The sequence below is a fragment of the Narcine bancroftii genome, chromosome 2 (genome assembly GCF_036971445.1).
Source record: "Narcine bancroftii isolate sNarBan1 chromosome 2, sNarBan1.hap1, whole genome shotgun sequence".
Lineage (NCBI taxonomy): Eukaryota > Metazoa > Chordata > Chondrichthyes > Torpediniformes > Narcinidae > Narcine > Narcine bancroftii.
The window spans coordinates 81,909,875-81,923,736 of NC_091470.1; the positions used below are offsets into that span (position 1 = coordinate 81,909,875).

General features: G+C 60.6%; 1 protein-coding gene across 1 annotated transcript in view; it reads right to left on the reverse strand.

Annotated features, from left to right (window-relative positions):
• Window positions 1-1,833: 1,833 nt before the first annotated feature.
• LOC138752885 (delta-like protein 4) overlaps window positions 1,834-13,862 on the reverse strand; it is a 25,963-nt gene continuing 13,934 nt past the window's right edge. The window contains 2 exon segments of the mRNA XM_069915497.1: window positions 1,834-2,420; window positions 6,054-6,209. Of these exon segments, the coding sequence (XP_069771598.1) occupies window positions 2,415-2,420; window positions 6,054-6,209 (162 nt within the window). The 3' untranslated portion in view covers window positions 1,834-2,414.

Sequence of the window (13,862 nt, forward strand, 5' to 3'; positions counted from 1 at the left end):
TGCAGTCTGGGACCGGACAGTGGTGGATTAACCATTAGGCAGAGTAGGCTTAAGCCTAGGGGCTCAGAAGGGAGGGGAGCCCGGCAGGAGCGGGGACGACGCACTCCAAAAGTTCAATCGATCCCCTGGCGTTCTTCGGCGCCTTGGATAGTCCCATCGACCCCTAGGGATGGGTATCGGCCACTTTGGCGACCCCTAGTATGTTATGTAATGCAATTTAACATCACTTCATGGAAGGGCGGGGGGGGCTTACTGAAGTCTTCCGAAGGGTCCGAATGGTAGTTGATCTGCCAATGGGGCCCGGGACCCCGCGGTGACCGGACAGGGGGCCCGGGCTCCGCCTGGTCAGGATAAGGAAGGTCGCCGCGGTATTGGTGATCTCCGAGTCGGAACGTCCGGATATAACCACGGATAAATCCCACCCTCCTGGCGGGGAACCGGCGCCGCCTCGAGTCGGCCTCGCGGCTGTTTGGGAGCTCTGGTGGAGGAAGAGCCCGAAACCGGTGAGGGGAGGAAAGAGCCCGAAACCGGTGAGGGGAGGAAAGAGCCCGAAACCGGTGAGGGGGGGGGGGGGGGGAAGCCTGTAAGTTTCCTGAACCCCCGGGAGAGTGCGCGCGCTTTTTGTTTTCGCGTCTCCTCCTCCTCTGTTTATACCCCCAGGTCCTGTCGCCTCAGTCCATGTGCGCGGTTTCTTGAACCATCACTTACCAGCGCGCCCGGGGGGTGTGGCCTTGGTGCCGAAGCGACCAATCAGCGACAGAGCCACACTCCGACTAACTCCGAATTGCATCAGGCGCGGGGCTGAATGTTGAAACGGTGAGAGGGGGACACCAGGCTCGGAACTGGCGTGACGAGAACCGGGCGCAGATCGAGGGAGCAGACACAAGGAAACGACAGATCTCCTCCCACTCCCCACACGGCGCAGATGGGTTGCACTCACTTCACACTCCCACCATTAGACAGAGTGAGGTCTCTTCTACACTCTACCCACTCCCACCATTAGACAGAGTGAGGTCTCTTCTACACTCTACCCACTCCCACCATTAGACAGAGTGAGGTCTCTTCTACACTCTACCCACTCCCACCATTAGATAGAGTGAGGTCTCTTCTACACTCTACCCACTCCCACCATTAGATAGAGTGAGGTCTCTTCTACACTCTACCCACTCCCACCATTAGATAGAGTGAGGTCTCTTCTACACTCTACCCACTCCCACCATTAGACAGAGTGAGGTCTCTTCTACACTCTACCCACTCCCACCATAGACAGAGTGAGGTCTCTTCTACACTCTACCCACTCCCACCATTAGACAGAGTGAGGTCTCTTCTACACTCTACCCACTCCCACCATTAGACAGAGTGAGGTCTCTTCTACACTCTACCCACTCCCACCATTAGACAGAGTGAGGTCTCTTCTACACTCTACCCACTCCCACCATTAGATAGAGTGAGACTCCTTGGACATTGTCCCACCATACACGCCCAGGGTTAAACACAGTGAAAACCCCTTCAACATTGTCCTATCACACATGCCCAGACTGGTCAACGGTAGTTGGACCATGGACATCCACAGACGTGTGTCATACCTCTGTCTGGGAATGTTTTGGGGAGGGGGTGAATGGGATGGAATCCCTGTGGAGACCAGAGGAGGAAAATGGAAGCGACCTGGGTCTCATGAACGGAATGTTCTCTTTCCATCTGCTTCAAACTAAGCGAAGACAAACTGTCAAAGGTTGCGAGACACGTGCATGCTGAAGGGTACAAATGATGCAGGAATTATTTCATTTGAAAAAAAATTCAAACCTATCAATGAAGTGAAAACCATGGGTGAACTAATTTTACACACGTCAAGACATTTATAAATATACATTATATACAAAATAATTTTATAAAAGTATAAAGTTCAGTGCTTCACATTTAAATTAATTATGAAATACCAACCTTAAAAAAATATTATTGATTATCTGGTCGCTAATTCGCCATCGATTTGAAGGAACCTGCATTGGGCAGTCTGTACGTGAGGGTGTAACTCACAGTGTGAGTGTGTCACACACAAATGTTCTCCAGCAGTGTAGCAGAGGGGTATGCCAAAACCCTGAATGAGATGCCTTCTGTGATTTATCTCCACCATCGGTCTGACCGCCAGTTCAAGACACAATGTTCAGAAAAAAGGTCTTGTCGCAGTGCTGGATTTGCTCCATGTGGGGAAGGGAGAGGGGAGTTGAAGGAAAGGGGAGGGGGGAAGGAGTGTGTCAGTTGTCTTGCATTTCGCGAGGTCTGGCTGACTGAAGTGTTTCTGAAAGCTCCTCCTCATTCAGTCTCTGCTCGGCAACTGCTGCCTTTCACCGTCAGCTGGGCGCAGTGCTCCAGAGCTGCCGGGAACCCGCGCAGAGTGTATCCTTTCCTTCTCACACCTAGACCTGGGAGAATGGGGCAAATAAATGGCAGATGGAGTTTAATGCAGACAAGTGTGAGGTGTTGCATTTTGGAAGGGCAAACCCATGGTCATACATAGTAAATGGTAGGGCACTGAGGAGTGTGGAAGAGCAAGATCTGGGAATATAGCTACACTAGGTCTTTTCACACTGTAGTGTAAAATGGAGTTTCCCCCGAAAATTTCCACGGGAATCCTCCGTTGAACCTGCAGTGTGAAAAGTTGGTTTGGGAATAGGTAGGGCTGCAGCCCCAGGAAATTTTCCCAGACCACCCTCTCCCTACAGTGTGAAGAGCCAAATGGCCAAGCAGGGGAAGCTTTATTATGTCAGTGCTTGCGTGCTGTGTCACGTAGGCAATTGAAACTAAAAGATACCTACCTCCTGAAATATTGGGTCACTTTGGCGCATTGTGACGGCAGCACAATGCAGGATGAATGGCCACCTTCGTTAACCATAATTCCTCCAGCAGCTGGATTTCCAGCTCCATGAGGAGTTGTGGGAAATGAAATCGGCCATTCACACCACATTGTGCTGCTATCGCGACATGGGGGGTGGGAGGGAGGGAGCAGGCAGGTGACAGATTGGGAGGGAATCTTACTCCTGTCATCAGTTGGAGGTGGAACTCCCCTAAATTTCCGGGGAGGGAACATTCCCAAGAATTTGGACCACGGTGTGAAAGGTATGGTCACCACTCACCTTCGGTGTGAAAATGGCTACCGTTCCCTGAAGGTAGTGTCACGGGTAGATGGGATTGTAAAGAAAGCTTTTGGCATCTCAGCCTTTAAAAATCAAAGTAATGAGTATAGGAGTTGGGATGTTATGTTGAAGTTGTTTAAGATATTAATAAGGCCAAATTTGGAATATTGTGTGCAGTTTTGGTCGCCTAACTACAGGAAGGATGTCTGCACTCTTTCAGATTGAGAGAGTGCAGAGAAGATTTACTAGGATGTTGCCAGGTCTTCAGGAGTTGAGTTACAGGGAAAGATTAAACAGGTTAGGACATTGAAGTGAAGAAGAATGAGGGGATATTTGATAGAGGTTTCCAAGATTATGAGAAGTATAGACAGAATGGATGCGAATATGCTTTTCCCCTTAGACTGGGGGAGATAAATATGAGAGGTCATAGTTTTAAACTGAAAGGGGAGAGGTTTAGGGGGAACATTAGGGGGAAGATTTTTACTCAGGGGGTGGTGGATTATGGAATGAGCTGCCATCTGATGTGGTGAATGCAGCCTCGAGCTTGAGTTTTAAGAATAAATTGGTTAGATACATGGATGGGAGAGGTCTGGAGGGTTATGGAATGGGAGTAGGTCAATGGGACTAGTGGAATAGTGGTCTATTCTGCCCATCATGACCAAAACAAACTGCAACATAAGAAGGTGGACAGTTTAGACAGGATCTAAAACCTTGGATTCATTTTCAGTTTCCCACTCTGGTCCAATTAAATCTCCTGTCATGCCCCTGGGACTGTGGAAAGTGGAAGCCAACCTTTTGTGCTTTCACATATCTGGGACCTCTTCTCCTTTGAGTGAACAGCAAGAAGGTGGATGGACAAGGGGTCAGCCATGGTCCATGGAGAGCAATGCTCTGTCAACGTTCGGGGTTGGGACCCTTTATCACCCTGGCGATGAGTCAGGACACCCCAGGGAGTCTCCAGGAGAGTGAAAACACAATGTTGGAGAAACTCAGCAGGTACTTTATGTAGTAAAGATAGATAACCAACGTTTTGGACTTGAGCCCTTTGTCCACGTATGAGCAAAATATTCCTACATCTTTGTTACATAAAGTACACTGACCAGCTGAGTCGCCAGATTTGTGTTTTTACTTCAATCACGGTGACCGTAAACTTTCGTCTTTTACTCCAGCATCCGGGAAAGGACGGTCAGGAGTGAAACAGGTAGAAACAGCATCTGGCTAAGATGCACACTGCTCAGCCTATTCCAACCCCAGACACTGCTCTCAATAAACCTACAACCCCCATATGTTTTTTTAGGATAGGAGGAAACTGGTGCACCCCCGCAGGCCATGGCGAGAATGTACAAACTCCTTATAGACAGTGTCAGATTCGAACCCAGGTTATTGGTCCTGTAATAGTGTTGCGCTAATCGCTCCTGACTTCTCTCCTGCTGCTTCAGGGAGTTTCCCTGTGTCTTGATCACCCACCATGTCCTGATCTCTCCCCACCCCGTATCATCACTGCAGAGATCATGCCCAGGATCCAAATGCTTTAGGGCAATCTTGTTGTGGACCCAGTGTCCAAAAAGTCCCATGTTCATTGGTTGGACAAACCTATTGGGACGTCCAGTGAGAGGAAAATTGTCATTTGTTCTTTTATTGGCCACAACATTTGAGGCTTGGGGAGTTTATTCATAAAGGCGCTGATTGAAATGGAGCTGCATCCTCCCAGCATTGTGTGCAGGGAACTGCTCCAGCTGCTCTTTCAAGGTTTGGTGAGGGTGTCCACCTCTGACACAGGGAGTTGCAGATCCCTCCCCATCCCCCTTTCACCATCTGCACCAATCCTCCTCCCTTTCTCATCCACCAAGTTAATACCCCTGGTATCTAACTCAGCTCCTGGGATGGGGCCTTCCTATTTACTCCCCACATCCTCCTCCTTTGGAAAGGAATCAACTCCAGACTAACCAGTGTGGCAGTCCTGGCCTACACCCCAAAAGTGTGAATAGCACCTTATGGAACATAGAACATTGCAGCCCCTTCAGCCCATGATGTTGTGCCAACCTATATAAATTTCTTCCACATCAATCTAACCCTTCCCCAACACAGGGGTATGCTGAAACCCCGCACGAGTTGCCTTCCATGGTTTATCTCCACATTGCTGCCTCGCCATTGGTCCATCCTCCAGATCAATACACATTGGTCAGAAAAAAGGACTCATCACAGTGATGGGTTTGATCCACGTGGTGGGGAGCAATAGAAAAGGGGGAGGAGAAGCAGAGCTGTGGGAGTGAGGGGAGGGTCTAGTACTCTCTGTGACAGAGGTAGACACCCTCACCAGACCTCAGAAGTGCAATGCCCTGTATGGTGAGGGACACAGGCAGGGAGGATGCCAAAACCTTCCATTTTTCCTGCATCTAATTTCTTACAGCTGAAGGGTCTTTTGAAGTCCCTATTGTACCAGCGACCACATCTCTACCCACAGTTACTGTCTGACCTGCTGAGTTCCTCCAGTCTGCTCCAATCCTGGTGGATAGAATCATTTTATTCTCTCCATATTCCCATCCTCTCCCCAGGTGCTGCCACTTACCTACAACACAATGAACAGTGGCCAATTAACCTACTAACCTGCATACCTTTAGGATGCGGGAGGAAACCCAGTGGAAACTGGGCTATTACAGGGATAGCCCAAGATTGAAGCCAGATCTCTGGTGCACACTATATTGCCCAACAGACTTGATGAACCTTCCAACGCCTTGTCTATTCTCAGAGCTGTCAGCCGTTGCTGCTGTGTTGGTAATGGAGTCTGATCCTTGGTCAGTCTGGCCACCCGCCCCCTCCCCGAGTTCCGGTCTCCAACCCATTGACCTCCTACCGATCTGCCCATCTCCCTGTACAGTTCCCTTAGGCCTCCATGAGAACTTCACCTCTTGGCCTGCTTACCTCAGTGGTGACATCAATGTGTCGTCCCTCTCCGGTCCGGGACATGGTCTGGTACTTCAGGTCACAGGCGCAGGCTATCGTCGATATTCTGCAGGGCAGCTTTTCACTGCTAAACAAAGAAGGAAGGGCAGGTGAGACTGGAGCAGCACTACACTGCTGCCCCAAGAAAGGGCCTCAGTGATGGCTGGGGTTAGCGCGATCTTATGTCAGGTATTGTCTGGGCACAAGCCCACTTATCCCTTCATTACTGGAAAGATAAACATCAGAAAAATCTCTACAAGAAATACCAAAGAGTGCAAGGTATCCTTTACATCTCGAGTTTCCCCAGACCTATGTGATCCTAGTGATAGACAGTCAGCAGCATTATACACTGGACTTCTCACTGAATCAAGAGATCCACTGATTTCAGGCTGGACAAGGTGGGTCAATCACCATCGATAACCTTTCTGCAGCACCTGATGGCTTTCTTAGTGTCCCAGGGTGCATCGGAGAACCTCCCCTCTCTCTCCCCTTCCTCTCTCCACCCTTATCCCTCTCTCCCCTTCTCTCTCCACCCCATCACTCTCTGCCCCTATCCCTCTCTTTCACCTCCTCTCTCTGCCCCATCCCTCTCTCTACCCCTCCTCGCCCTGCCCCAACCCCCCTCTCTCCCTGCCCCCTACCCCTCTCCTTCTCTCGCTCCACCCCTACTCTATCCCCGCCCCCACCCCTCTTTCCTCTCCTCTCATTCTGCGCTCTAACCCTTTCTCCCCCTCTCTGCCCCTACCCATTTCTCTTCCTCCTTTCTCTATGCCCCAACCTTCCCTCCCCTCCTCTCTCAGCCCCAACTCCTCCCATCGCTGCTCCTCTCCACCCCCTCCTCTCTGACCACTCCTCTTTCACTCTCCCTCCTACCTATCCCCACCCCCCGATAGAGAGAGAGGAAATGAGGAGACGAGGAGAGGGGGGCGAGGGGACGAGGAGAGGGGGGCGAGGGGACGAGGAGAGGGGGGCGAGGGGACGAGGAGAGGGGGGCGAGGGACGAGGAGAGGGGGGCGAGGGGACGAGGAGAGGGGGGCGAGGGGACGAGGAGAGGGGGGCGAGGGGACGAGGAGAGGGGGCGAGGGGACGAGGAGAGGGGGGCGAGGGGACGAGGAGAGGGGGGCGAGGGGACGAGGAGAGGGGGGCGAGGGGACGAGGAGAGGGGGGCGAGGGGACGAGGAGAGGGGGGCGAGGGGACAAGGAGAGGGGGGCGAGGGGACGAGGAGAGGGGGGCGAGGGGACGAGGAGAGGGGGCGAGGGGACGAGGAGAGGGGGGCGAGGGGACGAGGAGAGGGGGGCGAGGGGACGAGGAGAGGGGGGCGAGGGGACGAGGAGAGGGGGGCGAGGGGACGAGGAGAGGGGGGCGAGGGGACGAGGAGAGGGGGGCGAGGGGACGAGGAGAGGGGGCGAGGGGACGAGGAGAGGGGGGCGAGGGGACGAGGAGAGGGGGGCGAGGGGACGAGGAGAGGGGGGCGAGGGGACGAGGAGAGGGGGGCGAGGGGACGAGGAGAGGGGGGCGAGGGGACGAGGAGAGGGGGGCGAGGGGACGAGGAGAGGGGGGCGAGGGGACGAGGAGAGGGGGGCGAGGGGACGAGGAGAGGGGGGCGAGGGGACGAGGAGAGGGGGGCGAGGGGACGAGGAGAGGGGGGCGAGGGGACGAGGAGAGGGGGGCGAGGGGACGAGGAGAGGGGGGCGAGGGGACGAGGAGAGGGGGGCGAGGGGACGAGGAGAGGGGGGCGAGGGGACGAGGAGAGGGGGGCGAGGGGACGAGGAGAGGGGGGCGAGGGGACGAGGAGAGGGGGGCGAGGGGACGAGGAGAGGGGGGCGAGGGGACGAGGAGAGGGGGGCGAGGGGACGAGGAGAGGGGGGCGAGGGGACGAGGAGAGGGGGGCGAGGGGACGAGGAGAGGGGGGCGAGGGGACGAGGAGAGGGGGGCGAGGGGACGAGGAGAGGGGGGCGAGGGGACGAGGAGAGGGGGGCGAGGGGACGAGGAGAGGGGGGCGAGGGGACGAGGAGAGGGGGGCGAGGGGACGAGGAGAGGGGGGCGAGGGGACGAGGAGAGGGGGGCGAGGGGACGAGGAGAGGGGGGCGAGGGGACGAGGAGAGGGGGGCGAGGGGACGAGGAGAGGGGGGCGAGGGGACGAGGAGAGGGGGGCGAGGGGACGAGGAGAGGGGGGCGAGGGGACGAGGAGAGGGGGGCGAGGGGACGAGGAGAGGGGGGCGAGGGGACGAGGAGAGGGGGGCGAGGGGACGAGGAGAGGGGGGCGAGGGGACGAGGAGAGGGGGGCGAGGGGACGAGGAGAGGGGGGCGAGGGGACGAGGAGAGGGGGGCGAGGGGACGAGGAGAGGGGGGCGAGGGGACGAGGAGAGGGGGGCGAGGGGACGAGGAGAGGGGGGCGAGGGGACGAGGAGAGGGGGGCGAGGGGACGAGGAGAGGGGGGCGAGGGGACGAGGAGAGGGGGGCGAGGGGACGAGGAGAGGGGGGCGAGGGGACGAGGAGAGGGGGGCGAGGGGACGAGGAGAGGGGGGCGAGGGGACGAGGAGAGGGGGGCGAGGGGACGAGGAGAGGGGGGCGAGGGGACGAGGAGAGGGGGGCGAGGGGACGAGGAGAGGGGGGCGAGGGGACGAGGAGAGGGGGGCGAGGGGACGAGGAGAGGGGGGCGAGGGGACGAGGAGAGGGGGGCGAGGGGACGAGGAGAGGGGGGCGAGGGGACGAGGAGAGGGGGGCGAGGGGACGAGGAGAGGGGGGCGAGGGGACGAGGAGAGGGGGGCGAGGGGACGAGGAGAGGGGGGCGAGGGGACGAGGAGAGGGGGCGAGGGGACGAGGAGAGGGGGGCGAGGGGACGAGGAGAGGGGGGCGAGGGGACGAGGAGAGGGGGGCGAGGGGACGAGGAGAGGGGGGCGAGGGGACGAGGAGAGGGGGGCGAGGGGACGAGGAGAGGGGGGCGAGGGGACGAGGAGAGGGGGGCGAGGGGACGAGGAGAGGGGGGCGAGGGGACGAGGAGAGGGGGGCGAGGGGACGAGGAGAGGGGGGCGAGGGGACGAGGAGAGGGGGCGAGGGGACGAGGAGAGGGGGGCGAGGGGACGAGGAGAGGGGGGCGAGGGGACGAGGAGAGGGGGGCGAGGGGACGAGGAGAGGGGGGCGAGGGGAGGAGGAGAGGGGGGCGAGGGGACGAGGAGAGGGGGGCGAGGGGAGGAGGAGAGGGGGGCGAGGGGAGGAGGAGAGGGGGGCGAGGGGAGGAGGAGAGGGGGCGAGGGGAGGAGGAGAGGGGGGCGAGGGGAGGAGGAGAGGGGGGCGAGGGGAGGAGGAGAGGGGGGCGAGGGGAGGAGGAGAGGGGGGCGAGGGGAGGAGGAGAGGGGGGCGAGGGGAGGAGGAGAGGGGGGCGAGGGGAGGAGGAGAGGGGGGCGAGGGGAGGAGGAGAGGGGGGCGAGGGGAGGAGGAGAGGGGGGCGAGGGGAGGAGGAGAGGGGGGCGAGGGGAGGAGGAGAGGGGGGCGAGGGGAGGAGGAGAGGGGGGCGAGGGGAGGAGGAGGAGAGGGGGGCGAGGGGAGGAGGAGAGGGGGGCGAGGGAGGAGGAGAGGGGGGCGAGGGGAGGAGGAGAGGGGGGCGAGGGGAGGAGGAGAGGGGGGCGAGGGGAGGAGGAGAGGGGGCGAGGGGAGGAGGAGAGGGGGGCGAGGGGAGGAGGAGAGGGGGGCGAGGGGAGGAGGAGAGGGGGGCGAGGGGAGGAGGAGAGGGGGGCGAGGGGAGGAGGAGAGGGGGGCGAGGGGAGGAGGAGAGGGGGGCGAGGGGAGGAGGAGAGGGGGGCGAGGGGAGGAGGAGAGGGGGGCGAGGGGAGGAGGAGAGGGGGGCGAGGGGAGGAGGAGAGGGGGGCGAGAGGAGGAGGAGAGGGGGGCGAGGGGAGGAGGAGAGGGGGGCGAGAGGAGGAGGAGAGGGGGGCGAGAGGAGGAGGAGAGGGGGGCGAGAGGAGGAGGAGAGGGGGGCGAGAGGAGGAGGAGAGGGGGCGAGAGAGGAGGAGAGGGGGGCGAGAGAAGGAGGAGAGGGGGGCGAGAGGAGGAGGAGAGGGGGGCGAGAGAAGGAGGAGAGGGGGGCGAGAGAAGGAGGAGAGGGGGGCGAGAGAAGGAGGAGAGGGGGCGAGAGAAGGAGGAGAGGGGGCGAGAGAAGGAGGAGAGGGGGGCGAGAGAAGGAGGAGAGGGGGGCGAGAGAAGGAGGAGAGGGGGGCGAGAGAAGGAGGAGAGGGGGGCGAGAGAAGGAGGAGAGGGGGGCGAGAGAAGGAGGAGAGGGGGGCGAGAGAAGGAGGAGAGGGGGGCGAGAGAAGGAGGAGAGGGGGGCGAGAGAAGGAGGAGAGGGGGGCGAGAGAAGGAGGAGAGGGGGGCGAGAGAAGGAGGAGAGGGGGGCGAGAGAAGGAGGAGAGGGGGGCGAGAGAAGGAGGAGAGGGGGGCGAGAGAAGGAGGAGAGGGGGGCGAGAGAAGGAGGAGAGGGGGGCGAGAGAAGGAGGAGAGGGGGGCGAGAGAAGGAGGAGAGGGGGGCGAGAGAAGGAGGAGAGGGGGGCGAGAGAAGGAGGAGAGGGGGGCGAGAGAAGGAGGAGAGGGGGGCGAGAGAAGGAGGAGAGGGGGGCGAGAGAAGGAGGAGAGGGGGGCGAGAGAAGGAGGAGAGGGGGGCGAGAGAAGGAGGAGAGGGGGGCGAGAGAAGGAGGAGAGGGGGGCGAGAGAAGGAGGAGAGGGGGGCGAGAGAAGGAGGAGAGGGGGGCGAGAGAAGGAGGAGAGGGGGGCGAGAGAAGGAGGAGAGGGGGGCGAGAGAAGGAGGAGAGGGGGGCGAGAGAAGGAGGAGAGGGGGCGAGAGAAGGAGGAGAGGGGGGCGAGAGAAGGAGGAGAGGGGGGCGAGAGAAGGAGGAGAGGGGGGCGAGAGAAGGAGGAGAGGGGGGCGAGAGAAGGAGGAGAGGGGGGCGAGAGAAGGAGGAGAGGGGGGCGAGAGAAGGAGGAGAGGGGGGCGAGAGAAGGAGGAGAGGGGGGCGAGAGAAGGAGGAGAGGGGGGCGAGAGAAGGAGGAGAGGGGGGCGAGAGAAGGAGGAGAGGGGGCGAGAGAAGGAGGAGAGGGGGGCGAGAGAAGGAGGAGAGGGGGCGAGAGAAGGAGGAGAGGGGGGCGAGAGAAGGAGGAGAGGGGGGCGAGAGAAGGAGGAGAGGGGGCGAGAGAAGGAGGAGAGGGGGGCGAGAGAAGGAGGAGAGGGGGGCGAGAGAAGGAGGAGAGGGGGGCGAGAGAAGGAGGAGAGGGGGGCGAGAGAAGGAGGAGAGGGGGGCGAGAGAAGGAGGAGAGGGGGCGAGAGAAGGAGGAGAGGGGGGCGAGAGAAGGAGGAGAGGGGGGCGAGAGAAGGAGGAGAGGGGGGCGAGAGAAGGAGGAGAGGGGGGCGAGAGAAGGAGGAGAGGGGGGCGAGAGAAGGAGGAGAGGGGGGCGAGAGAAGGAGGAGAGGGGGGCGAGAGAAGGAGGAGAGGGGGGCGAGAGAAGGAGGAGAGGGGGGCGAGAGAAGGAGGAGAGGGGGGCGAGAGAAGGAGGAGAGGGGGGCGAGAGAAGGAGGAGAGGGGGGCGAGAGAAGGAGGAGAGGGGGCGAGAGAAGGAGGAGAGGGGGGCGAGAGAAGGAGGAGAGGGGGGCGAGAGAAGGAGGAGAGGGGGGCGAGAGAAGGAGGAGAGGGGGGCGAGAGAAGGAGGAGAGGGGGGCGAGAGAAGGAGGAGAGGGGGGCGAGAGAAGGAGGAGAGGGGGGCGAGAGAAGGAGGAGAGGGGGGCGAGAGAAGGAGGAGAGGGGGCGAGAGAAGGAGGAGAGGGGGGCGAGAGAAGGAGGAGAGGGGGCGAGAGAAGGAGGAGAGGGGGGCGAGAGAAGGAGGAGAGGGGGGCGAGAGAAGGAGGAGAGGGGGGCGAGAGAAGGAGGAGAGGGGGGCGAGAGAAGGAGGAGAGGGGGGCGAGAGAAGGAGGAGAGGGGGGCGAGAGAAGGAGGAGGGGGGGGCGAGAGAAGGAGGAGGGGGGGGCGAGAGAAGGAGGAGGGGGGGCGAGAGAAGGAGGAGGGGGGGGCGAGAGAAGGAGGAGGGGGGGGCGAGAGAAGGAGGAGGGGGGGGGCGAGAGAAGGAGGAGGGGGGGGCGAGAGAAGGAGGAGGGGGGGGCGAGAGAAGGAGGAGGGGGGGGCGAGAGAAGGAGGAGGGGGGGGGCGAGAGAAGGAGGAGGGGGGGGCGAGAGAAGGAGGAGGGGGGGGCGAGAGAAGGAGGAGGGGGGGGCGAGAGAAGGAGGAGGGGGGGGCGAGAGAAGGAGGAGGGGGGGCGAGAGAAGGAGGAGGGGGGGGCGAGAGAAGGAGGAGGGGGGGGCGAGAGAAGGAGGAGGGGGGGGCGAGAGAAGGAGGAGGGGGGGGCGAGAGAAGGAGGAGAGGGGGGCGAGAGAAGGAGGAGAGGGGGCGAGAGAAGGAGGAGAGGGGGGCGAGAGAAGGAGGAGAGGGGGGCGAGAGAAGGAGGAGAGGGGGGCGAGAGAAGGAGGAGAGGGGGGCGAGAGAAGGAGGAGAGGGGGGCGAGAGAAGGAGGAGAGGGGGCGAGAGAAGGAGGAGAGGGGGGCGAGAGAAGGAGGAGAGGGGGGCGAGAGAAGGAGGAGAGGGGGGCGAGAGAAGGAGGAGAGGGGGGCGAGAGAAGGAGGAGAGGGGGGCGAGAGAAGGAGGAGAGGGGGGCGAGAGAAGGAGGAGAGGGGGGCGAGAGAAGGAGGAGAGGGGGGCGAGAGAAGGAGGAGAGGGGGGCGAGAGAAGGAGGAGAGGGGGGCGAGAGAAGGAGGAGAGGGGGGCGAGAGAAGGAGGAGAGGGGGGCGAGAGAAGGAGGAGAGGGGGGCGAGAGAAGGAGGAGAGGGGGGCGAGAGAAGGAGGAGAGGGGGGCGAGAGAAGGAGGAGAGGGGGGCGAGAGAAGGAGGAGAGGGGGGCGAGAGAAGGAGGAGAGGGGGGCGAGAGAAGGAGGAGAGGGGGGCGAGAGAAGGAGGAGAGGGGGGCGAGAGAAGGAGGAGAGGGGGGCGAGAGAAGGAGGAGAGGGGGGCGAGAGAAGGAGGAGAGGGGGGCGAGAGAAGGAGGAGAGGGGGGCGAGAGAAGGAGGAGAGGGGGGCGAGAGAAGGAGGAGAGGGGGGCGAGAGAAGGAGGAGAGGGGGGCGAGAGAAGGAGGAGAGGGGGGCGAGAGAATGAGGAGAGGGGGGCGAGAGAATGAGGAGAGGCGGGCGAGAGAATGAGGAGAGGCGGGCGAGAGAATGAGGAGAGGGGGGGCGAGAGAATGAGGAGAGGGGGGGCGAGAGAATGAGAGGGGGGGCGAGAGAATGAGGAGAGGGGGGCGAGAGAATGAGGAGTGACGGAGGTGAGGGAATGAGGAGAGGGGGGGAGGAATGGATACTGTTCTGGGGCAGGAATTGTCAAAACAAACGTGCTGGAGAAATTCATCAGATCTGAACCTTATCAATGTATGTGCAAAAGCAGGGAGGTGCCTTGGTGAAAAGGGAAGAAGGGGCAGGGTAAGGAGACAGGCCAACAGCCAAGTGACCATGGTTGGCAGGGCAGCATGGAAAAATGCTGAGAATGGATAGGGTAGCTGACTGGAAAGGTAAGTGGGTGGAGGGCAGGAGAAATGGAGACAGGAATTGGACAGGAGAGAAAGACGGGAGAGGACTTATGAAAACCAGAGTAGTTGTTAATGCTGTCTGGTTGGAGCCTGCCCAGAGAGTTTAGCTGTTGTTCCTCCAATTTGTTGGTGGTTCGGTTTGGCAGTACATGTCACTGTGGGAATGGGGTGTA